General features: G+C 44.6%; 1 protein-coding gene across 8 annotated transcripts in view; it reads left to right on the top strand.

Moving 5' to 3' along the window:
- Aldh-III (Aldehyde dehydrogenase type III) overlaps window positions 1–26,642 on the top strand; it is a 243,327-nt gene that overhangs the window by 109,141 nt on the left and 107,544 nt on the right. For all 8 annotated transcript variants that reach the window (XM_075673394.1, XM_075673392.1, XM_075673389.1 and 5 more), the window contains exons 7-8: window positions 15,511–15,868; window positions 23,562–23,632. In XM_075673394.1, the coding sequence (XP_075529509.1) occupies window positions 15,511–15,868; window positions 23,562–23,632 (429 nt within the window). The remainder of the gene's footprint in view (window positions 1–15,510; window positions 15,869–23,561; window positions 23,633–26,642) is intronic.

Here is a 26,642-nt window from a genome sequence, read left to right as displayed (position 1 = left end):
TGTGCGTGCGCATACGGGGTGGAGTGAAATAAGCTCGTGTGTGGGCATAAAGCCAATAAAGCTCCAAACTGATTTGTGGCAGATTCAAGGTTGTGCGTGCAGTACAGGCACCGTGCAACAATGCACATCGGGCTCCTCAGCGTGTGTAGGCGAAACGCACCCATGCCTTTGGCCATTGTGAAATTTCAAGCAAACTGTATTTTAATGGAAAACAATACAGGCGTGGTTGCTGTCTTGATGCGCCAGCGCAGTGGGGCGAGTCAGGTGCAAGACAAGACGAGGCCTGTAGATGAGGCCTTTATTCTTCAGCAAGTAGTTATACGACACACGTGGTTGACAGTCGTCACCCAATCTGTGATGTAAACAATGCACAGGCAGCAGGAGAAGTAAGAGTAGAAGCAGAGAAAGCAACGGGTAGTGTAGTCCTTAACCCATACTGCGTCGCCATTTTCAGGGCTGGTAGGGGCCATGCCACGTGACGACGATTGAAGTGCTTGCACCATTGTTTGCGGAAAGCGTAATCGTGGCTTCAGATCTTGCTGAAGCTTACTGTAGAAAGTAATAGCGTTTCAGGATGCAACGGGAGTGTGCTGCAGAGAAGCTGGTCCCTCAGCACCTCTGAAAGGCTTTTACCTAAAGATGCTGGGGTGTCCCTGTAAGCTAGCAGTGCGAGATATGGGTCACCAGCCTTGGTAATCAGAGCTTTAACCATTTAAATAATTTGCTTGACTTCCCCTTTTGCCTGTGGACTGGATGGGATGCTACGGAAGCCATACGTATGCACAAGCTTTGTGAACTCATCGGAAAAAACTGAGTTCTGTGGTTGGACATAAGTATTTACGGTATGCCATGTCTAAAAAAAAAATGTTTCCTATGGGTAATGACACCGACGAAAATGACAAAAAGCCAGCGAGCAAATTAACTCTTGCAACAAAACTTAAGGCAAGAGCTCAAACAGTGTGCTGCCTTAGAAACAAGGGAAAGACTTGACCAGGCTGTTGCACAACTAAAACAAGAAAATGAAAATATTGAAGCTGCACTCAGAAAAATGAATAACCTCCTGTCATATCCTAAAGGTACTTTGTTGCATTGTTTTGAAGCTACACTACACTACACACGCACTACAGCCCACAGTGGAGTATGCGCACACGAATTGCCGGGAAAACATTCTTGTACTACCCAGCTGTACTTGCTTATTGCCATTCAAAGCTGTTTCTGACATTGCTGTGGCCCCCCCGCCCCTCAAAGAAAGTAGCGAATTTGCCCCCTCGGTGAATGTCCTGAATTTTGAGGTCCCCAGGTTTTATGCTACGAGTTCGATGCTCCTCCCACCAGCAATGTTGTTGACGTGTACAAGCTTTTCATTTGGCACTCATCCAGACCTGGTCTATACAACATACTGCATGCAGCCTGCAAACAAAATGTTGGCAAACTGCAGCCAAAATCTAGATAACCAATAAGTTTTGTTGCCAAACATGATAGGTGCAGTGAATGGTTGGCGGCGTCAAGCACATTAAAGAAAAGTGAGCATGTTTTCAAAGGGTGGGGGAACGGGTACGAAAGGTGCATGACTCTATTTGTCGGGCAGTGTCCATAGAATTTAATCAGTCGCCTCACTGTACATCCTATTGATTGAATGTTGGCCCGCAAGCATCTGCAAACTGGGGCTTTGACTTGGGTTGTTGAGCTTACTTTACAACCTTCGCACATATTTTTTCAACACTACACATTGGGACAAAACATCACTTAGTTATTTGGATCTTTTAACACTGGCACCAACATAATTTGAGGCTTTCTACTAGGCCAATACAAATAAGGAGATACTTTTCATTGATGTATACCTATAAGGAATGCATTATGTGACCAAGGTTGGCAGGACAATTTCCTTTAGTGCTCTTAGCCAAGTTCACAATATCGTTATATGAATACAGACATTGTGACTTCTTATTGATTCTCACCACAAAAACAGCACATTTGAAATCAATAGCTTTCTTTACTTCAACCACATTCTTTTTGCTGCCCTTTGGTTATCATTGGCCTCTGTGCCTTAAGACCACACATATCATGATCATCACCCACATTAGGTGTGTCTCACACTACAGACCAGCTTTTTTATAGCTTGATAAAGTAGAAGCTTATGCGAGTTGGTGATTCAATATCGACATGTCTGTGCAGCGCAAAAGACGAGGACAGAAGAAAGGACACAACACAGGTGTTGACTTAAGCTAAGCTTTATATGTGAAATCACCAGAATTATATACTTTAGACATGGGTATAAAGTAATAGAAGCATTTGTATGATGTTGCACATCTCATGAACCCCTATCGCATCACAGCCAGATACTTGATTTCGTTTTTGGTGGGGGCAGCAGATGGCATACTGATGCAAAGGTCACCCAGTGGCTGTATCTTGTCCGCATATATGATTTCATTGGTAAGCTGTTCTCGGTGTTTGGAGATTACGACGCATTTTTCAAATTCAGGCACACAAGGGCAGTCTCTATAGGGAATGCCAAGATGACCTTGAACAGCTGTGCAAACATTGTAAAAATGGTCTTTCAACGTCTCATTTAAACATCTGCCCATTTGGCCAACATACTTTTTCCACGAGTCAAGGGAATCATGTAAACCACACTCAGTGTGCATGCTCCAAAAAGCCTTCTATGCTTAGTAGTGCAAATATTTCGTTGTGTGGCATGAGCATTCACACGCCTGCAGAGCAGTGATAATTTTCCAGAGCAGAAAAAACAACTTTAACGTCTACTTTATTGCCTATCTTCTTCAAGCTGTGCGGTACCTTGCGCAAGTATGGGGGCACCGTGACTTGATGTTTGTGGCAGCACAGTCTGCTGTTGCTCTATCTCTCAGCTTGATTTTCTTTAATATCTTTTCTGCTACCAAAACTAACAGAAACTTGAGCACCCAACACATGTCAGGTGTGAAGCCTGCACGTTAAAGTACCCCTCACCAGGCCACATCGCAAATTTCGGTTATGCACTGGAAGTTTTTATGTGTTCTTTAGGGAGTGTTCTGCCACCGAAATTTTTCAGCTCGGTTCATTAATAGCTGAGATAGGCGACCTCCACTGCCAAGTGAGACACTCTCTCCACTTGCCCCGTCTATCCTCCGCAAGTGAGATTCCTTCCCTGCAGCTCGAGAAACGCATGTCGCAGACGTCATATGCCCGGGCTTCGTTTTTTTTTCTCTCCTCGCTTTTTGCAGCGTGGCGCACTTCCGCTGATGGTGTCACGCGCAAGCTGTTGTGATTGTGTTGTTTTGCGCAGCTCACGAAGGCACCTGAAGGCAGTGCTACACGAACACTCAGGCAGACACAACCGGATCGCAGAGCATGATTGTGCACTGGAACACAGTAGAAAATGACAGTTTTGGTGACTGCACGCGTGACTGCACGATGTGAGAACAAGCAGACGAAATAGAAGTAGATCTCTCTTGCTGCAGTGTGATGTAAAACAAAAACATGCAGACATTTGGTTTGTATGTTTATTATTTCTCTAAACTTTAATTCATCAATTGAAGCAACAGATTACATGAATAACAGATGTTGCTCCTATGGGTGGGCAGCGCAACCCGGACGAAGGACAAGAGGAAGTACACAACACGTGCGCAGACTAACAACTGGTTTATTATTTCAAGCAACGGACTATAATATACAGAAAATGTAAACATGTGTAAAATGACGTTTGCAAGGGTGTTAGCCTATCTTGCCATTCAAGAAATTAGCTTCTTTATCTTGTAGAGTGATAGAAGGCTGGCTGACGCATGCGCCTGAGTTCACATGCATGAAGTAGGCCTCTACAATCTCGCAGTTAGTTTGATGCATATTTTTATACAGTATTTCCGTTTGTGCAAACATGGGTTTGCATGAGCAAACTCTACAATGCGCGGCCAGTTTCGAACCTGTTTCATTCCAGATCGCACCTTGGTGCTCCCTAAGGCGGATGTTAAGGCAGCGTCCCGTCTGCCCAAAGTACATTTTGCCGCACGAAAGTGGGATGACGTAGACCACTCCCACCGAGCATGCCACAAGCTGCCCCGAGTGTTTGACGCGACATGTAGCTTTGGACGCCTGTTTAGGTCTATTGACAAGATTGCAAATATTGTTTAAGGAGTTCTTTGCTGAAAAGATTACTTGAACACCATATTTCATGGCTGTCTTTTTTTAACCCATGTCCCATCTGATGTACATAAGGGATGACTGCGTACTTTTTAACTTTTTCGATCTGTCTTTGGGGTGCATCCCCTTTCTTTATTTTCTTCACTAGCCCTTCACAAATTGACACAATAATGGATTTAGGAAAACTGACCTTCTCTAGACAATTGAGTTGTTGCGAAAAGCTCAGATTGGCGAGGTGGTGGCATGACTTTCTAAGTGCGGAACCCAAACACGTCATAGCAATTCCTCTAGTTTTGAGTGTGCCGAGGCGTAGTTTAGAATAGGTTTGCTAGTCCTGGGGTTATAATGCCAACAAATATGTTGCGCTGTTAATCTTAACTGCAAATCCAAAAATTGAAAACAGATGTTGCCTTGAATAATTTTTGAGGTACATAGATGCACTGGCATATGTACGTCATCCTCCAGCTTGGAGTGCGGCGGCCGCGAGGAGAAGGGAAAATGGCAGTCGGTCTGAAATTTCAGATCTTTCCGCAGTCCGTAGTGATGTAATACTTTGTAGACATGATCGTTATCACACATTGTATGCTCTGCGCTTGTCGGCTCAAAATGGCCACACCTAGGTCAGGCCAGGTCTGCTGCCACTCCTTTAAAGAGTGGCAGCAGGACTTATTTAGGAGATTTGTGAAGCAAAGATTTGCAATGCCCCATTTAACCAGCTTGGAATGACCTCCGGTCATTCAGCACAGGTAATCTCTAGAGATACTAAGTTGCAAAGCTAAAAACCTAAAGGAGGCATCCCCCGGTAGTTCATGCATCAAGGCATGCGGCGACAAAGAGTGGTTGAATTGGCAAAGTACATCGGAAACAGCAGGCTCGAAACCTTGACTTTCACAAGCAAACATAACAAAAAGTCATCCACAAACCAGAAAACCTTTAGAACCACTGTGTTTTCAAGGCAGCTAGCAAGCAGTCGGTCATGGTAAGCAAGAAAAATGTCGCCAAAGGTTTGTGTTATGTATGAACCAATCCAGTCACCACTTTTTCAAATGCAAATGTATTTCTTCCATGTGACAAATGTTGATCTTAAGTAGAATCCAGGCAGCTTAAGAAGGCCACTCACTGAAACAGCAGAGACATTTTGGAATGCAACTGGGCCGTAGTGGTCAATACAGTCCTCAACGCATTGTAGCAGCATATCATGTGGCAAAGAGTAACGCAAGTCTTTGGTGTCAATAGAGCAGGCGTTGAGGCCCATGTCGTTTCTTGAAATATATGCTATGATGTCATTAGTCTTTCATCAGAACAGAGTCATCAATTGTTAGCAGGTTAAGTTTCTCCTGTAAAAACAAAGCAACCACTTTCTGCCATGTCCCCTTCTCAGTAATGACTCATAGCGTCCAGTCACCGGCACTGATACTTGCGTCATTCGGTGGCTTTTTGGAACATTTTTGGAGTGATTGATTGATGCAAGCAATATCAGGCAACATCATGGTAGACTCTCTCACACTCCTTATCCCACTCAAATGGAACTTCTTTCTGCGTTAGGCGCGTGAGGCATCTTGTTCTTATAGCAACGTCTTTTATGAAAGGTCTGAAATGTCCTGCTAATCCCAAAAACACATGCAATGAGTGGACGTTATATGGTTTCACCAGTTGGGATATTCTCTCGACGGACTCTGGTTTCGTGCTTTTCGTAGTCCCATCAAATACTCTTCCAAGAAACACAACTTTTCTTTGAAAGAATGCACTTTTCTTAAAATTAACCTTGAGTTGTGCCAAGCTCAAGGCATTTAATACCTGAGAAAAGTGTTCCTGATGTTCAGCCTCTGTTTTGGAGAGGATGATAATATCGTCTATGTACACGTTACGATAGACACCTAGGAAACGCTTCAGGACTTCGTTCATAATCTTCTGGAACCATGCTGGCGAGTTTGTCGAGCCGAAAGGAAGTCAGTTATACTCGTACAGATCGAAGGGCGTGATAAAAGCAGTGTACATTTTTGTTTGTTCGGTTAGCGAGAAAAGCGACTACATGTCGCTTTTCTCGGCCGGATGCTTCTGGACATTTCTGGTACAAGACTGCACCTGTTCCATAATGTGAGGCGTCGGTATTCAGTTCAAAGGGTAAAGTGAAATCTGGTATGCGTAGAATAGGGTCAGCAGATTGATTGATTGATTGAATGATTGATTGAGATTGATATGAATAGGGTAAAAACGAGATGGAACTGGCGTCCATCTCGTCTACATTTATTTTTCACTTCTCTCTTCTCTTCCTCTGTCCCCCCGGTTCCTGCGCTTCATCTTCTATTCGAAGGCTCATACCTTCGTGCATTTACGTGCATGAAAGTGGCCGGGGTCAGTTCATGGAAAACAAAATCCACTCCAACAACTTTGCCGGCGTCTGGATCACGTCGCACTCTAACCCCCACCATCGGCCGCAATAATATCTACAATGGCCACCAGGGTGGCGTCTACATATTTGACAAGGGTCGGGGCCTGATTGAGTACAACAACATCCATGGCTATGCTCTGGCGGGCATTCAGATACGGACAAGCAGTGACCCCATTGTGCGCTACAACGAGATCCACCATGGCCAGCACGGGGGCATCTATGTGCACAAAAAGGGTCAGGGCCTCATCGAGGATCTACAATGGTGGTCTCGGCATGCTAGAACTGAATGAAATATTTGACAATGCCATGGCTGGTGTCTGGATCAAGACGGACAGCAACCCTACCTTGAGGCGCAACAAGATCTGCGACGGCCGTGATGGTGGCGTCTGCATCTTCAACGGCGGCAAGGGCGTGCTCGAAGAAAATGACATCTTCCGCAATGCACAGGCCGGTGTGCTCATATCTACCCAGAGTCACCCGGTATTGCGACGGAACCGGATCTTCAATGGCCTGGCTGCAGGTGTCGAGATCATCTTTTCGAGATACGAAGCTCAAGACGAACCAGCGGTGGAACTACCTCACGAACTCAACTCGGCAGAACTCATGAACCTGGTTTTAGAGGAGGCTTCCATAGACATTGCTGAACTACGTCGGAAGGGTGCGGTGAAAGTGAACTTGCGTCTGGCGATCTTCGACGAATTAGTTCTTCAACCGATGCATCGAAAGGACTCTGGATCACGGTCTTCAACAGAAGAGGTGAGCCTCGTTTTGAAAGCTCTTCAGCTACTACAAAAACAGATCTTGCAACAAAACCAACTGGTGACGTCACTTATAAGCTGAGCACTAAAGCTGAGCACTAAACGCTGAGAAGCCAGCGACTAATTTTGTAGAACCCGATGCGTTCGATGGCATGTCTTCAAGCCCAGAAAGTTGGCTTGAATTCTATGAATATGCCACTGGGAAGAACAAATGGCACTCTAATGAGGACAAGATTACCAACATGCGTAGTTATTTAAGAGGTGTTGCACGGAAGGGGTACGATCTGCACATTATTGAAGATGTTGGCAACTCTTGGAACCAGTGGAAGGAAAAATTCTTGACGACTTTCCGAAGCAACCCAGTGCAAAGATGGGAGGCCGCGCTTAATTTCAAATTCAAGCAGGGCTCCCCCGTCAAGTATTTCTTTAAAAAACGCCGCCTTTTAAAGCTGACCGAGCCTATGCTTCCTCCTTCTGCCATAGTGGCACTAATAATGCACGGATTGCCCGCGGAAGTCCTGAAGCTAGTGCAAGCACGATCACCTAAAGCTATAGACGGGCTCCTGGAGTGCCTTCACGACATACCATCTACTTCAGAAGAAAATATAACCGCTGGCTCAAGCAGTCGCTTCAGACGGACCGGCGCCGATTGGCCAAGCCGTAATCCGCGAGAACCGAGCCGCCTTGCAGGCAGTACAGAGAACTTGGGTTGGCGTGCTTCCAGAGGTCAAGTGAATAACGTCGACAACGACCCTGTCCCCCTGCTTTCAGACGCTCAGGAGTCTCCGACGACAAAAAAACTAATAAACAAGGGTGATCAGTCCGACCCGATGACCACAACTGAGACTGTTTATTTAACTTGCTCTAGCCTACTTCACATTCCTGTCAAAGTGGGAAATAGACATATGATGGCTTTGGTTGACAGCGGTGCTTCTGTGTCTATAATAAATGCCAAGCTGGTAGATTCAAGTCACCTGCATAGTGGAAGAGTACTACGGGTGCAAGGGTACGATGGAAAAGTGACAATGCATAATCAGTGGGCCTCAGTAAACATAGAGTTCCAAGGTCATGAAATAGAGAGTAAAGTACTGGTGATAATGGGGGTGACGTATGACTTTCTGCTATCCAGACCAGATATAAAGAAACTAAAAATCAACGTATACTGGGACGATGCAGTTTTAGTGGAAGGACTATCAAGGGAAGAGACACAGCAAGATAGAAAAGATAACCTGCGAATTGTCAAGTGCGCGGAGGATATTGCAACGACCTACCCTGAACTGGTATGCATAGGAAGCTATCCACAAGCGATGAAGTTGCACAAGGTGCCTTTCGAACTAACTGACAAGACCGTCATCCAAAAATCACCTTATAACATGTCAAGAGAACGCAAGATATGGTTGAAGAAAGAATTGCAGGAGATGCTAGACGCCGATATAATCCGGCCTTCAGTGTCACCCTTCGCTTCTCCCATAACTATTGCGCCGAAGGAAGATGGAACTTTCAGACTGTGCACAGGTTACAGGGTTCTCAATCACCAGACAGAACTTATACCATTTCCCTTGCCGAAGTTAGACACGATTATAGATGAGACAGGTGGTTGCCGGAGTTTTTCACGCATTGACTTGTGCAAAGGTTTCTGGCAGATCCCGCTAACCGAAGAAACAAAAATGTACACTGCTTTTATCACGCCCTTCGATCTGTACGAGTATAACTGGCTTCCTTTCGGCTGGAAAAACTCGCCAGCATGGTTCCAGAAGATTATGAACGAAGTCCTGAAGCCTTTCATAGGTGTCTTTTGTAATGTGTACATAGACGATATTATTGTCTTCTCCAAAACAGAGGCTGAATATCAGGAACACCTTTCTCAGGTATTAAATGCCTTGAGCTTGGCACAACTCAAGGTTAATTTTAAGAAAAGTGCATTCTTTCAAAGAAAAGTTGTGTTTCTTGGAAGAGTACATGATGGGACTACCAAAAGCACGAAACAAGAGTCCGTCGAGAGAATATCCCAACTGGTGAAACCATATGACGTCCACTCATTGCATGTGTTTTTGGGATTAGCAGGACATTTCAGACCTTTCATAAAGAACTTTGCTATAAAAACAAGATGCTTCACGCGCCTAATGCAGAAAGAAGTTCCGTTTGAGTGGGATGAGGAATGTGAGAGAGTCTACCGTGATCTGGTGCACAGAATCTCTGCTGACCCTATTCTACGCATACCAGATTTCACTTTACCCTTTGAACTGAATACCGACGCCTCACATTATGGAACAGGTGCAGTCTTGTACCAGAAATGTCCAGAAGCATCCGGCCGAGAAAAGCGACATGTAGTAGGCTACTATAGCTACACCCTCAAGCCACCTGAAGTCAACTACACCACTACTGAAAAGGAAGCTCTTGCTGTCCTTAAAGCAATTCAGTACTTCCGTACGTACCTAGAAGGTGCGAAGTATACTTTGTTCACGGATGACCAGGCACTAACTCATCTCTTGAATATGACCCAACCTAAGGGACGTATCACCAGGTGGTTGGACTGCTTGCAGCAGTTTGATTTCACCATCTCCCATAGACCTGGACCCCTTTTGACTGATGCAGATGCATTGTCTAGACTGATGATACAGGCCAACAAAGAACAATCTGAAGAAATCAGTGAAGTAAAATTGTGGGAAGGCACTGAACAATTAATTTTTATGGCAGGTCGCTATCAAGTCCCGCCAACGCTGGTTCCCAGGGTGCTTTATTTGTACCACGATAGCCCAGAATCTGGAGGGCACGACGGATTTCGGTGCACCTACAACAAACTAGTCAAGAGATTTACGTGGCCTCACATGAAAGAAGACGTCAATAAATACGTTCGTTCAGGCCACATTTGTCAAGTCAACAAAGTGAAATATAAGCAGCCTACGGACGCCATAATAATACCTTGCCACTCGAACGTGACTTTTGAAGTTATACACCTGGATTTTGCCGAGCTAAATAAGAAACGAGAAGGAGTCCGAAAAACACAAGCTTTTCTTCTGGCCATAGATGAGTGCACCAGGATGGTCGCGGCATGGGCAGGAAAAGAAGATGCGAATAGTGTCATCGCCCTCCTCCAACGGGATATGTTTAGGACAACCAGGAACATCGTATGTGACAATGGTCCAGCGTTCAAGAGTGAAAAACTAGCAAGATGGGCTCGAGACCACAATATATCAATCAAATTCTGTGCGCCATACCATCGCGCGGCGAATGGGCTTGCAGAGCGTGCTATACGAGATGTGAAACAATACATCAGGATGTACGATAGTTTCCCTGGTGGATGGAAATGCTCTTTAGAAGCAGCTGTAAGACATCACCATCGCTCCTACACCAGTGGCTTGGGATGCAGCCCGCAGTTCGCTTCTTCAGGAGAGACCCCTATTCTTCAGGCGGACCGTGAACTGGGGCTGTTAGAAAATCTCAAGATCGTCGAGGAGAGGAAACAAAACTCGCAGGAGGAGAGGTACCGTAAATGAATGAAAAAAAAATTTTGACAAGAGACATTGCTCAGATATCCCAGACATTCAAGTCACCGACCTCATTCTAGTTAGGAAAGGAGTAAGAGAATCCAGTGCCAAATTTTATGGTCCTTACTCTGTGACAAAGACAGCCACTCAGAAAGGAATATTGAAGACTGTGTGGTACATTGGTGAACGGGGCTCAGTTGAATGTGCTTCGATTGGAAACGTTTTCAAGTATTACCCCAGGAGGGGTTAGCAAAAGAAACCTGGAAGGGTGAAGCGGTATGAGCCTTCGAATAAAAGATGAAGAAGCACGGGAACCGGGGGGACAGAGGAAGAGAAGAGAGAAGTGAAAAATAAATGTAGACGACATGGACGCCAGTTCCATAGCAATGCTTTACGTCTACTGTGTCCTTTAACTAGGAACGCTACAACAGTCCTCAACGCATTCTAGCAGCATATCATGTGGCAAAGAGTAGCACAAATCTTTGTCAATAGAGCAGGCGTTGACGCCCTTGTCATTTCTTGAAATATACGCTATGATGTCATTAGTCTTTCATTAGAATAGTCGTCAATTGTTAGCAGGTCAAGTTTCTCCTGTAAAAACAAAGCAACCACTTTCTGCCATGTCCCCTTCTCAGAGATAATGACTCATAGCGACCAGTCACCGGCACTGATACTTGCGTCATTCGGTGGCTTTTTGGAACATTTTTGGAGTGATTGATTGATGCAAGCAATATCAGGCAACATCACGGTAGACTCTCTCACACTCCTCATCCCACTCAAATGGAACTTCTTTCTGTGTTAGGCGTGTGAGGCATCTTGTTTTTATAGCAACTGAACGTGTACTTGACGTCTATCTATGCCACGTGGGACAAAGGAACTTACTTGCAGAAGGAGGGTATCGGTATTGGTTTCTCAATAGCACCTGTACTCAGCGACTTATTTTTAGCCAAATGTGATAGGAATCTTAACATACAGTTGCATGGTTTAAACATTGTTAATATTTTTAGATACGTTGACGATTTCTTAGTTCTTCTTGACGTTCCAAATAACGGTGAATTCACTGTAGCAGTGGAAAGTGTGCTTGATGTTTTTATAGATGTTTTACGTCCCCTAACTTTGACACATGTGCTTTCTGAAGAGAATAAAATTTGGTTTTTAGACCTGCGCCTTCAATTTGACACATGTGTGCTTGACGTTTGAGCCAGGGGTGAACAAGCCTTTACTTCCATTTGGGTCTGCACACTCTAAACTCGTGAAGAGCTGTATTGTTGTCTCTTACCTTTCAAATGCCTTGAAGAAATCCTGTGGCCACAAGACAGAAGAAAAAGCTTTTGGTCGCAGGTATGCCACCTCAGCGCAGCTGGGTATGCCTTATGTTCGCAGGATAGTGCCGCGGAAGCCCTACTTTAGAAACGTAAAAGAGCTGGTCACCCACGGACACAGCTCACAGAAGGACAATGTCGTGACAATGCAAAGGCAGTTAGTTCCTATTTTCATGGAATCTCGCACAACCTTAAGAAGGTTGGCCGGAGTGCAAATGTTGATGTTTTTTCCGTGCCTAAAAAACTGGTGTCACTGAGTAAGCAAACTTGTGCTGTTTTCCAAGAGAAGGCCTAGTGTAAAACTAATCACAGACAGCGCTTCGCATAGTATGTCCAGTATGACATACATGAAGTACCTATCTCATGTAGTAGTCTCCATCAGGCAAACCGGCCTATGCATTAATGATCGGCTTAGGGGACACCACACCAATGTTAACACTATTCAAGGTCATCTAGGTGTGCACTGTCGCGGCTGTGGGTAAAAACCTGCCTTCAACAAATGCAAGATTGTATCTAGGAGAAAATCAAGCCTTACTAGAGAAATTATCGAGGCTGCCGCAATTTCATGTGCAGGAAATAACTATCAGTTGTTCCGTGATAGCCTTGTGTGAAAAAGAGCTGGCCTACCTTGATGCCAGGTTGCGATAGCGGTACGCGCAGGTTCTGTGCGCATTAGTGATCTTTTTGCTTTTTTTTTCCAAAGTTCGCTTTAAAACTGGCTGTGCACTGGCAAAATAAACATTTTTGTTGAGTCAGTGCTGTGTCTGTGTACTTTGTGTGCCTCCTTTGTCTCCTTCAGTTCCTTTGCTGTAGCCTTCCAGCATGTTCAACCGACAAGCCCAACTAGTTACTCTACTTAACTGAGTGCATACAGATTTCAGTAGCTCAGGATAGACTGGGATACATAGCGCAAAAAATGACACAAGGACGAAGCAGGAACACGGGACGAGCGCTCGTCCCATGTTCGTGCTTTGTCCTTGTCATTTTTTGCACTATGTATCCCAGTTTACGATTGAACTACCAACACGCCCAAACTTCTTCCCTGCTAAAGGTCGGAATAGACCTTTGTCAATAGCATTTCTAGATATTAAAGGAGCCTGTGACAATCTAGAAAGGGAATTGTTAGGGGATATTCTTGAGCACGAAAGCATAGAGGACAATTTCGTAGAGTCGCTGAGGGAGATAGAGACAACTGTGTACAAGTTGTTTGGGAAGGTTGAAAAGGTAATGAAGTGGTGGGAATTCACCAAGGACTGAAACAAAGATGTTCACCCTTTATGTTAAGGCCATAGAAAGACGACTTGAAAACAGTGAATTAGGGTTTGATTTATCCTACATGCATAATGGACAAATGGTGCAACGGACGCTCCCTATACTGATGTATGCGGATGACATAGTGCTACTAGCAGACATTAAAAGAGAATTCACAGAGACTTGCGAATATTTGTGGCAATGCAGTGACAAATCTAGGCCTCAAGTTCAGCACAGAGAAATTGGGAATGATGATCTTTAATGAAGATATGAGTAATTAGATGGTGTCAATTCAACAGCAAATCATACCCATAGTCAAGCAATACAAATTTCTCGGCGTATATATAAACAAAGGAAAGGCTTGCTCAAGCACCCACCAAGAGAATTTGAAATAAAAACAGGAACAGCGCAACACAGGACGAGTGAGTAAAGAGCACAGGACAGAGCGCTCTGTTTTGTGCTCTTACTCGCCCGTCCTGTGTTGCGCTGCTCCTGTTTTTATTCTGAAGATGGACCAACCAGCCCCATTGAACACGCAAGAATTTGAAAGTAAAGGGGGAGCGGAATGCTGCAATAATAAAACACATAGCACTATGGGGCCACAATAAGTATGAGGTGGTGCGTGGAATCTGGAAAGGAGTACTTTTGCCTGTACTAACGTTCACAAATGCTATTCAGTGCTTAAAATCGAATATCTTGTTAGGGTGGGAAGCTAACCAAAGATTGGTAGGCTGCTTGGCTTTGGGAGCCCATGGTAAAACCACGAATGAGGCAGTACAGGGTGACATGGGTTGGGCCTCTTTTGAAGTCGGAGAAGGACAGAGCAAAATTGGTTTATAAGAAAGACTCAGGAAAATGGATGAAAATAAATAGGCAGCTAAAGTGCTCAAGTATCTGTACATGAAAAGCATCGACACAGAATGGAGGAAGAGGTCAAGAAAGTTGGCACCCAAGTACAAGGTAACTGAAACTGTAAATAGAAAACCATGAGTCACCAGAAAGTAAGTGAGAGATACAGAGACAGCTAATTGGATGCAAAGAATGGAAACAAGAAGGACCATGAAGATTTACAAGAATGAGAAGAAAGAACATGGAAGGGAAAATCTGTATGATAACACAAGGTCAGTGCCTTGCTATTTGAGGCTCAAGCAAGTTGCTTATAAGGACAAAAACATGCCGGAGCAAATATTCGGAAATGCATGTACATGGTGCAGCAAAAATCTGGAGACCACTCGGCAAATCCTAATGGAATACAAAGGGATTCACGCAGCAAGAACTGTAGGTAACGTGCACCTTCCAGAGGTGCTTAGGTTTAAAGTGGATGGAAGCATCAACCGGTCGGCAGTAGAGATAAGCAAGAGACGTTTAGAGTATTGTTGAAAAAAAAGGAAAAGCAGGCAAGAAATTGATACGGCCGGATCTCGTACACTTGTAGCTAGTGGTACAATGTAGATTTTTAAGAAAAAAAAGTTAGATGTATACAAAATGCTAGGTATAAAACATCTGTATCATACCTAATTAAATCAAGCTGGCTAGGCGACTATTTGTCACTGCCCTCTTTCGAAGGGGATGGCAGTAAATCATCATCACCACCAGGATGTTCACCCGCAAGCAGCGCTGGGCAGCCATGCTGCTCACCCTCCATCCCACCCTTGTCACCAACTCTTATTGCCTAATAAATATGTTTATTAGAGAGTGCCCAGCCTCCTCGGCTGGCCAAACTGAACTTTCACGCCGTGTACCATGATGCCTTATCTAGGTGGGTCAACTTCATGCCTCCTGATCGCTCCGTAAATGCAGTGCCATCTACGATCACAACACTTCGCTTCACATAGATTCCAGCATTTGTTGTTGGATTTGCATAACTGTTTTGGAACTATGTACGGCCTGAAGAACAACAGGTGTATTATTTCAGTGCAGGTCAGCAGCAGCATTAAGTTCTTGTACAAAACACATTTGGGCTGATTTCCTCTAATTACATATTCTTTGGTTATGCAAATGAACTAGAACCAGTTTGAACCCTTATATTTTTCACTCCAGATTTGAATCGGAACTTAGCCATTTTCGGTGTACCGAAATGGAAACTGCGATGAGAAAAACTTCTGTTGAACACTCTGCCCGTAGTGTTGTGTTGAAAGGTGCTGTTGTGTGTTTTTGTGGTGCAGCCCCGTGTATGTGGATGCTGCCGTGAACCTGGAGGTGGCCTGCCGCCGCCTCATGTGGGGCAAGTATGTCAATGCGGGCCAGACATGCATAGCACCCGACTACGTGCTATGCCACACGGCCGTGTATGCCCAGTTTGTGGACACGTGCAAGAAGGTCATCACAGAGTTCTACTCGGAGCATCCCAAGGATAGTGCCGACCTGGGTCGCATTGTCAACACCAACCACTGCCGAAGGATAGCCAAGCTGCTGGAGGGACTGCCCATCGCATTTGGCGGGGACGTGGATGTGGACAGCAAGTATGTGGCACCTACCCTGGTCACCGAGGTCAAGGTCACAGACTCTGTCATGCAGGAGGAGGTGGGTGTCTAGCAATCTAGAGAAAAGTTGGCGAAATTCCGAAATTGGGGGGAGGGGAATTTTTTTTTAGTGACCCGAGTCAAGGAAAATGACTTAGTTGACTGCACAAGTTGCAAATTCATTTAGCTCAGTTACTCTGCTGAGTTTTTAGGCTCTCGTGCACCACCCTAACTTGGCTTACCTGCACCAAAATTCTGTCCTCAATTGCCATATTAAAAAAAGCTATTCATAAGTTATGTCAAGCGATGGCAAGACAGCCCAATTTTATTGTGTTACAGTTGTTAACATGAAGGACTTGCCATTGACTGAAGCAATACTTGTCTCCAATATTTGGATGTGTCAGTAAAACGAACAGGTATTGAAAGTGCACACTGAATAGGCTGGTTCAAGCACAACAAAAACAGACTTGTCATTCTGCATTTTACACATTTCAGATAAAGAGCACATTCTGAGAGTATTGATTATTTTAAACTCCCGAGATTCTGCCCACGACTCTGAAGCACTTTCTTTGGGGGGCCAATGAAAATAACCATATTTGATGGCAGGCGCAACCTTATGAGGTATACCAGCCTATTTTAGCAATAAAGGTAGAGATTAACCGGAAGTTTTGCAGTGCTAGTGCACGCATGCCAGCTTTGCTTCACAGCGGAATGAGGGCCTGCTACAACTGAGCAAATTTTTGCAGCAAGTCAGTTCTGAAGAAGCCTGCAAGGTTTGTGAAAGGGAAAGTTGTCATCCATCTGACTGTAGCATGAAGCTACAATGGAAAGCCATATATGTTTCTTGGAATAAGAGCTACGCAGATCAAGAAAAACTTGGAGGGTGCCTAAGCTTTGCCTTTAAAAGTGGAACGTGATAGCATTGAAAGCTTCTCACTTTTCGCGGCAGCTAATGTAACTGTAATGTTTACTGGGAAATGCTGGCAGCAAACGCTATGCACAAAGGTGAGCTTTGTGGTAGAAATGTGGCCTCTTGCGTGGGCTGATTCTAGAGTAGCGCACAGCCACGGCGAAAAAATTCCTTCATTTTCAATTTCCTGTTATTGTTTTGCACATAAAAGGCATGCACATTCGGTGCTTTGTTTCATGACATTTGTTTGTAGGCTGTCATTTTCAAAATTCCGAGGAATAAATTTGTCAAGAATGAGAAGAAACAGGGTTAACCGAGGGACACAATTTTTATTAATCATATCATGAAAAGGCAACAAACAGACCAAGGACAACATAGGGGAAGTTACTTAGTCAAGAATATAAGAGAAGTTATGAGCAGCTTTAGTGACGGAATGTTGTGGCAATATAACCTGCATATACTGCATGTCATATAGCAAGGAACTGCATATACATATACCTTAATATATGCGGAAATATTCACTCGTGAACAACTCCGCCGACACTGGATTTTCTATCACATGGAGCCCTTAACGCTATTGCATTAAAAATTCGTCCCAGTTCAGGGATCGAACCTGGGACCAAAACCTTTCTGGGGTGTAATAAAGTAGCTGCTCGGGCTGGTTTGTAAGGTACAGTCGACAATCGGCGCACATGCAGTATGTCCGCGCTGCTTTCCGACCTTGAGCCAAAGAGGAAGAGCCTTCTCCTTTCCGCGCCCAAGTAACCCCGCAGTTAGGCGGCGTTAACAGCACAACACTCGTGCCATCTCTCGTACTGCGCTTCAACCACACCGACCGCCGCGGGCACCAGGCCACGCGGCGAAGCCGGATCACAGAAGATGGGAGCCATGCGGGAAAACAACATATCAGGGGACGCGTGAGTCGCGCATCCCCACACCAGTCGCGGTGAGTCGGTCTTCTGCGATTTGTCGCGCGCCCATCGGCATGTTTTGTGGATAACAACGCGGCTAGCAGGCATTGGTCTATGAAAGGTGCAATAAATGCCCTCGTGATTGTTTGCACTAATGTGTTGTCGTTCCTTTGTCCCAAGAGCACGGGTCAGGACCCCACAACACACACATGTTCATTCGCTTTCAGAAATAGTTTCTCTTTTGCGAGACATCAGCACTGGATTAGTAAAACGTTTTGTTGGGCAAGTTGCTTCATGGCCGTAAAGGAAAAATTAGTAGTGCCAGTCTGCGTTCTCATTTCATGCTCATTTATTTTGTGGTAATAGTTCTTTTTTCCTTCCCAGCACTAGGCTCATTGAAGTATTTGGCCGTTTCAGTTTCCTTTTTATCAAGCTTTATTCTTTGGCTCTTTTGTAATAATATATCATGTACTTTCGCACTCTATAAATAAAGTAGATTTCCATTAATTCGACTAAAGTTAATTTGGTTTTTTTGCTTACTTCAATCCTGACTGAAGGTCACCGCCGGCACCCATAGTGGCAGCATGCCTCATCGGAGCTTAGGAGACAGTGAGAACGCATAACCTCCAGAAAAAGCCTATTTCTGGCCAGCTCTGAAAAGATTTTTAAGCAATAACGCGAGCTCACTATGTCCAATTATGGTAGCTTCCAGAATTTGACAAGTGCTATCATTTTTAAGAAAATTGAGTAGAAAATTGTCTGCACAGTGCAACAGTTTTCAACAAAAATCGCCTTAATGGTGTTCGTACGTATACCACATAACACTACTGTATTGTGGGAAAGCTGACTTCAGGAAACCAGCTGTCACTGCACAATATACCTTGCCCACATTTCTTGCTAAAGCATCGAGTGCATGTTAGATTTCTACTTCGTTTAGAAGCTTTAATGGCATTTCAACATTAGTTTTCTACTTTGGACAGACAGAAAGTGGGTGCACACTTAATTCAGGGGCATGTTAGAATTAGGAATATACTGCCAAATGCATCAGACAGTGTGTTTTGGCTTCTTTTTTTTTCAGCTTCTTGTTTAATTCGTTCGCTTTTGAAAATAGTTCCTCTTTCGCGAGGCATCAGCACTGGATTATCAAAATGTTTTGTTGGGCAAGTTGCTTCATGGCTGAGAAAGAAAAAAATAGTAGCACCAGTCTGCGTTCTAGTTTCATGCTCATTTCTTTTGTGGTAATAGTTTATTTTCCTTCCCAGCATTGGGCTCGTTGAAGTATTCGGCCAACAGCGCCCTTGGCACTTTACGTAAATAGCAAACTTGGCACAGTGCCAGAAGCGCTGCCTGTACATGTGCGGACAAGTCTGGTGAAGAATCACGCGAAATTTCGCGAGAGGGAAACTATCTCTGGTTGCCCGAAAATTCCACTACCACCAATTGTCTTGGCACAGTGATGTGGTGCACACACATCACACCGGACTGCGAGTACATTTCAATGAAATGGTGCTGATTTTGCGGAGTAGCAGTTCAGTGCGCAAACGTGCACTTATGCATCATGGAAAGCTTAACAAGTTGTCTGCACAGCTGCCATGCCAGCCACTGTGGTCCCGGTCAAATTTTCGAAATACTCCTTTTGTATTGCCACCGTGATGTATTACCTCTGTGTTATATCACACGGTTGTGCCAGAGAACCGGATTTCTTCAGGGCACTTGAAAAAAGAAAGAAGAAACTTAGTAGCGTTTATTTTAGGGAGCATTTTACTGTAGCGTGGCATTTATTTCTTCGTAGGTGCTTGTTAGACTCAGATTTGTACATGGCAGTTAGTGCCTACTACCATTTAGTGTGTAGCTATGCCACATTCCTGCTAGATATGTTTTAACGAGGTTCCACTGCACAAGCATTTGCACTGTCTTGTTATCTCACAAGATATTGTTGAATCAGTTTTGATTAAAGAGATAGTGAATAAAAATTTTTCCACTGAGATTTTTAATTCAAATGAAACCTGGGGTGCTTTCATTTGAATTGAAAACCTCGGTGAAAAACAGTGCATCATAAATACAGCACTGTTTTTGCAAATAAATTGTTGGAAGATACTAAATTTAATTATTTTTTTTTTGTAGACTACTGCACCAGCAGCCTTGTCACAAAACACAGAGTGTGACGTCAATGCTACCAAACACTGCTACCGAGTCTTCCAAGATGGCTCTAGCAGTTTCTAGCGATGCTGCTGCACTCACTCTCTTGCAACTGGCATTGCCAACCATCGCATTGCCTGCTCACTAGTGTCTCCTCCCCCCCTCCCCCCCTGTATGAAGCGGTACAGACGGTGGTGAATGACATGCAATGCTGCTCAGTCTCTTTTTGCACTAATATTGTGGCATACAATGTTTCCGGACGCATGGCATGGGCTTGTAAAGCGTAGTCCATCTAGATCCAGCACCCTTGCTTATATGCTCGAAAGACATTATATTCTTCATGATTACGTTACACTGAGTTTTATACTGGCAAAAAGATGACAAAGAAGGGAACAAGGACATGGACGGATGAGCGCAGTTGCTTTACTTAATCATATCCTTGTCAAGAAGTAAAAACAAATATCTTTAGATGACGTTGCTTTGTTCTACACATTTGTCAATAAAAAGTGCCTGCGCTAGTCACAGCGGTGCGCCATTAACTAATAGCCGCCGATAGGGCCAGTTGGCTATAGGTCGCTGGACACCACAGCTGATGGCGCTTGCCTTGCAGCTCTACCTCGTCATAGAGCACCTATTTTTGCCAACATGATCAACATTTCTACCGCTATTTTTCGCGTGAATAAAGACAATTAGTTTTTTCAATGCGACCAGTACAAAGAGCAAATGCGCAAGCCCAAATAGGCTCCTTGCTGAGGCAGTTGGTGGTGCGCTGCCTGCCTGCAAAATGCCCTCGTATTTTGGCTCCCTATCTTACCAGTGGTTTTTTTGCCGAACAGCCACACTTTCGACATAATTTTATTTTATTAGTTACTATTTCGTGCTGGCAACAAATTGTAGCCAGTTTTTGTGCCAATGTGAACAATGATAGACGCAAACACGTTAGCTGGAGTGATGAGACCGGTGAGGAACAGCCTCCTTCCGATGGCACGTGCTACTATGTGGCAGGCACTGTCACGCCCAATTTGTGCGGCACTTGGTGGCGGCCATCCGATCACTGCCGCCCTTGTATGACGAAATCTAGGCAGTTTGTCTTTCATTTGGCATGAAATCCGACGCTGCATCCTGTTGGAATTTGTTGAAAATCATTGATGGGATGGTGTTGCTGCAAAAAGTCAGTTGCCGGATTGTACCTTGTGTTGGAATCAAATAGTCGCTTTAGTTAGCACTTTGCATACTTATGTGCTAGTAAAGCCGACAATCCTATAGGCGAGCAAGGAGCCCCAACATATGACAAGGAAAGCGTTGAAAAAATGCTGAAGCACCTGCTAGAATCAATGCGCGTGATCCTTGCGGTCTCCAGACTGCAGCTGCTCAAAGCGCCATGCGTGCCCTCGGCATACTGGAGCTGCTTATCTCTGCTCTTTATGTAAATTAGCCCTTTCTTGCTACCTGTGCTGCTCACGCAGTAGAAGCCCACACACAAGCTTCTTCGTTGCACGTTTTTGTGAAGTTTCAATTGGATTTGTGACTCGAGCCATGCTCTGGAAGCCAGGTGACACTTCTGAATGACTTTTTAAAGCTTTTCCTTTGACTTTGCCACTGCTGCTGCCGCCGCTGCTGGCACACCGTGTTGGAGGGGTGGTTCAAAGCGCGTATATGCATGGAAGGAGCGTGGGAGAGAAGAAAAGAGATGCAATTAACTCTTTTGGACCTCACCAATACGCATGGGCACAATACCCTCTGGATGCTGTATAGCAAGTCTGCTGTATAGCCAGCCGCCTGCGAAATGCTTCTCATAACGTCAATTCCCACAGTGCATGGGATCTGGGGCCGTATTCTGTAGTGGTTCGCTTTGGAACCGGTTCGGTCTGGCTGTTACCATTGGTCGGCGCTTAGTTGTCGTCATCCCTGGTGGGCGGGACGACAAATTCTGTTGATGTCACACAGGTTGTCAATTATCTGAGAAGGAACCGGTTCCTTGCTACGAGAAGAACCGCGGAGAAGTGGTTCACTCGAGGGTCGCGCGTAGTGGCGAGCATGATGTTGAGGGTTGCTAGGGTAGCCGTGGCTGCCGGCTAGTCTCGCGCCAGCTGACGAGACGAGACAAAGACGGCAATGGTGGCTCCTTTGGTTGCGCTAGGCTGTGCTGCTGGCGAGCGCCGAAAGACAACAACACGACAAGAGGCAACAACGCAACGCGTTCGGCATCGCCGAAGAAGAGTTTCGAAGGCATTTTAGGCTCTCCAAAGACATGGTGCGACGTCTTTGCGATGAGCTGGAACAACATCTCGGACCTCAAAGATTTTGGGGTGTCGACACTACGATGAAAGTGCTGCGCGCACTGCAGTTTTTTGCCACCGGGAGCTTTCAACAGTGCGTCAGGAATGAAGAAGGGATTGCACTGTCGCAGCCTTCAGTCAACCGGATCATTACAGCCGTCGCCAAGACCATTACGATTGTGAGCTCTTTGCTCACAATCGTAATGGTCTTGGCGACGGCTGGGTTAGATTGATGGGTTAGATTCCCATCCACGGCGCAACAGAAAGCCGCCATCAGCTGTGCTGGCCCAACACACAACGCCTATGCTGGGTAGGGGTGCTCCTCGACAAATGAAACGAGTATTTTCGCGCTGCCTCGCTGAAACACGAGGACCCAGCCACCTGTCCTTGTGCAACGACATCGTTTTGGTTTCGGCGCGCGAACAAGTCCAAAACATAAACAAAGCGAGGCAAGTTGTTTGCATAACGTGTGGCCTACCACCTAGCGACTAAATAAGAAAACAACACGAATAAAATTACAACTCCCAGTAGCCGTCTGCGCCGCAAGCTCACATTTATTACTGAAAATTATATTTGCAAGTGTTCTATACAAACCAATGTTTTTTTATCAAACCAGCAACATCCTTCAATTGCCATACCATCCCCCAAGTACAAACATAAATGATGACGTGATCTTCCGGCAGACCGCCGCTCGTTGATTGGTTCCCCTCACGCCGCCCCGTTCCACTCTTTCTCCGAGTGACGCAATCCAGACGTAACAGCCAGACCGAACCGGTTCCAAAGTGAACCGCTACAGAATACGGCCCCTGCACAGTTTTTTGCCCTCCCCTTTTTACAGTGCACACCGGATACTCCTGTCCTCCCTGCCTTACCTGTCATTCCTTCGCCTCTGTCACTCTGTGCGTCCACAAAGCACTGCCCTGCGCATGCATTCGTCAGCCGAGCTGTGCCAAGGCTGACTGTCCGCGTCTGTATGCTGCTGCCATGGGTAGGCAGAGGTCATGTTTGTTGGCGCGCACTCTTAAACCTCGCTAAATAGTGATCTGTTTTGTGTGATATGATTACAGTGTTTTGGAATAATCGTTTCTTGTAGGTGCAATCTGATGCGTTCTTCATTCCCTAAATTTTTTTATGAAATACTGCAGACTTTACAAAGTCCAAGCACGAAGAACAAAGGAAAAGTACCATTACAAAAAGAAAGTGAAATTTCATATTTTTATTCAGTATCCTTTTAATATATCTATGCAGCCATTACGACGCCACAAAATGTTTTACGCAATAGAGCTGTGTCTTAATGACCCTTTGTTGGGAGTAGAAGTTCTTGTTGACGAGACCAACAGCTCAAAATCTAGTACTAATGTGGGTAGACTTGCCTGTGTTGATGTATTCGCTTCTTTGCTTTGTGAATTTAAGATATAATTGAAGGAATACCAGAGTGCTGACTTCTGGACAAGGATGCTGTTTATGGACACAGTAAAGAATTGTCTAGTCTAATGCTTTTGTTATGCCATGCAGATCTTTGGTCCAGTGCTGCCAATCCTGAGGGTGAACAGTGCAGACGAAGCAATTGAGTTCATCAATGAGAGGTTGGTGGATTACGTTCCTCGCACACACGCACACTTTTTTTCTTTATTTTTTCCGTTGAGTTGCTGTAGAGCTCGCCAAACTTGGTAAAGTTGTGACATTCTTTGAAGAATTTGGTCATAGTGATATGATAGGGTAATAAGCGAATATTGTTTAGTAAAGTATATCTTTAGGCCTGTAATCTGTTTTTTTCTACTGTAATTTTGTTGGATGTATGTTACTATACGTTGAGCATGTCATTCCTGAGCAATACATACTTTTTTAAACTTGTGGGCTTCCTGTTTTCCTAACTGTATAGATGTAATCAAGCTCAAATTGCAGGAACATCAGGACATATGGGAAAACTTTTTACTGTATTTGCATGAACCTAACGCATAGCATATTTCTGAAAAAAAATGAGTCTGAAATAGCCAGTGTGTTACAATCAGTTACGAAACCAAAACTGCGTTTGCGGCATTGACAACAGCCTACTGTCAGAGCTGTCAGACGCAGTGTCATTGCTATTACAAGATGACGGCAGAGCACGTTTTCTTAAAGGTTGCTGTGAGTTCATTTTGGTCTTGACTACGATCACTCTCGGCGATAATGTATTTACTCAAATGTAATGCAACAGCGATTGTAACATGAAGGTAGGCTTTCCAGTCACGTGAAATAAAAATAAAACCGCAAATGTTTCGTGAGATGAACAGATAAAGAAACAGTACCTTTATTCAAGGGCTCACAGTTTTGAAATGAGTTCTACTGCTAGGCACTGACGCAGCGAGTTGACTGGCAATGGCGGAACCAGCGCAAGACTTGCAGTGCCAAAGCGTCATCGTCTTTCTGTGTGAGCAGCACACTTTGCTTCTACGAGTAGTGCTGGTCATCCTCATTGCATCGGCGTCTGAGGATGAGTGAGCTTGGGTGGCATTCTCGGGCAATCACTTTCGGGAAATTAACTTGACTCGGTGCCAAACCCATCCCCAGCAACTGTGTCTGGCACTATGCCATGCTTGCTGTGTTCGAATAATGCCCAAAAGTGCCGCCGATCGTACACCAAGTCAAACTGAAGTCAAAAGTCACCAAGTCAAAATAAAAAACTATCTCCGAAAGTGATCGCCCGAGAATCAGGTCATTTTCTGTGCCATGGAGCTCATTTGAGATTAATCACTTCTTAAAAGATCGCACAACCATTTCATTCGGGGGCAGAAGGCAGTACCGAGCTCCTACGAGGTCCACAGATCAAGCCCTTTCGGCTGGCCTCATAGTTAAAGAGGGCTTCGGCTGGTTCACCGTCCACGAATCTGACTAGTTGACGTCAAGCTGCCAAACTGCAGCGGAGCTCTCCAACTCCTCGGCCATTAACATTGCTTGTCTCTCGAAGCGGACATCATACCAAATGCACTGCGTCACCACCACGTCGTGAATGATCCAAGTTGAAGTGTGAAAGCCGCAGGGCACGGCGGCACCTTTAACTGTGACACCAGTCGCAAGCACAGCGAAAATGGTGTCGATTCGAACCGATCAGCTTTGGCTTTGGTAGACTTGTCTATGGATTAGATTGAGACGTGAAGGTGCAGTTGCCAACAAAATGCTAAAGACCGTGGTCTTAGAATATTTGTTTTAAAATCCTAAATTCTGGTGTTATTCGAATGTAACGTGAAGGTGGAGTTTATGCAACGAAAGTCACAAAAAAGAACTCGCGTTACTAAGTAAATATGGTACTATCACTTGCACGAGACTTCGCGTCACTCTGCATCGGATGCTTCGGCATATTGGTCAACAGCGTTTGTCGTGTTGTGCCACTTTTCAAAAGTTCGATAGTTACGTAAGATCTCATGAAAGTTATAATAGTACACTCAAACCTTGTTATAACAAAGTTGAAGGAAATGCTGAAATTACTTCGTTATATCCATTCCTTTGTTATATAGACTACAGTTGAACCTCGCAATGACAAAACCGGTGGGGAAAGCGAAAAAATTCTCGATTGCGAGAATTCTGTTGTTGCAAAATGAGACAGCACAGATAGGTAATGCATTGCAGAACGAAACTTTACTGTCAAAATTTTGTTAGCCTGCTTTGGCAAGCTTGCTCGAGGATACAGAACGACCTTGCCGACAGTGCAAATTGTGCCTCATGCATCGATCAACAGTGGCAGCACTGCCATGTTCACGGTCAATTGCTTTCCAATCCGCGCCTATTCTTGTGTGTTCCATTCCAATAACGACCACCAACTAGCCCGCTTATCCCTGTTAAATATGTCACTCTTGCTAGATCTTGTGTAACTCGGCACCACACGCAGAGCAACAGCGCTCCGTGCATGCGGCTCCATTTCTTCAGCGCACACCGTCGCCCGTAGGCGCCGCGAGGTCGCCAGTGGCCAGCAAAATTGCCGCACGACTGGCCGCGCGCTGCAATTTTGCATGTATTGGCAGGCTTCTTTCATGCTCAGATAGACACTTTTAAGTAGCATGTATTGAGGAACAGAAAGCTGTATAGGGAGTTTTTCATGTCGCTCTACAATTTTCTCATTGACACTTTTCATCTAATTGTAATGTTTGATAAGTTAATTAATTAATTAATTAATTAATTAAGTAAATAAGTAAGACTACTTATCTAATTAGGTGGAATGAAAAAAATAATTCGGGTTTCTCAAAGTGACGACAAACAAAATTACCTTCTTTCGGTCTAGCTACGTGGCATTCACATATTTTTAAGCTCTGGCTAAAGATAGCTGGGACACTCTATATGTGATGCAGTCGTCTGTAAACAATCTTAGTGGGACAGTTATATCAGAAGGCAAATCATTAAAAAAGGTAAGAAATAAGAGGCCCAGGAACACTACCTTGAGGTACTCCAGATAAAACCGGTTTGGACCTGGGTTTAATTTTATTTATTTCAATATAGTACTGCTCACAATAGTGGAGGTAGGATGTAAACCACTTAGTATTATTTGCACTTCTAAATATTTCATATATTTTTTAGCAAGAGTTTATGATTTATCCTTTATCAAGACTATATTGTCACGAGAGG

This window comes from Dermacentor variabilis, chromosome 10, assembly GCF_050947875.1.
Source record: "Dermacentor variabilis isolate Ectoservices chromosome 10, ASM5094787v1, whole genome shotgun sequence".
Classification (NCBI taxonomy): domain Eukaryota; kingdom Metazoa; phylum Arthropoda; class Arachnida; order Ixodida; family Ixodidae; genus Dermacentor; species Dermacentor variabilis.
Note: the sequence above shows the minus strand (reverse complement) of the source record. Positions and strands in the feature narration are given on the sequence as shown.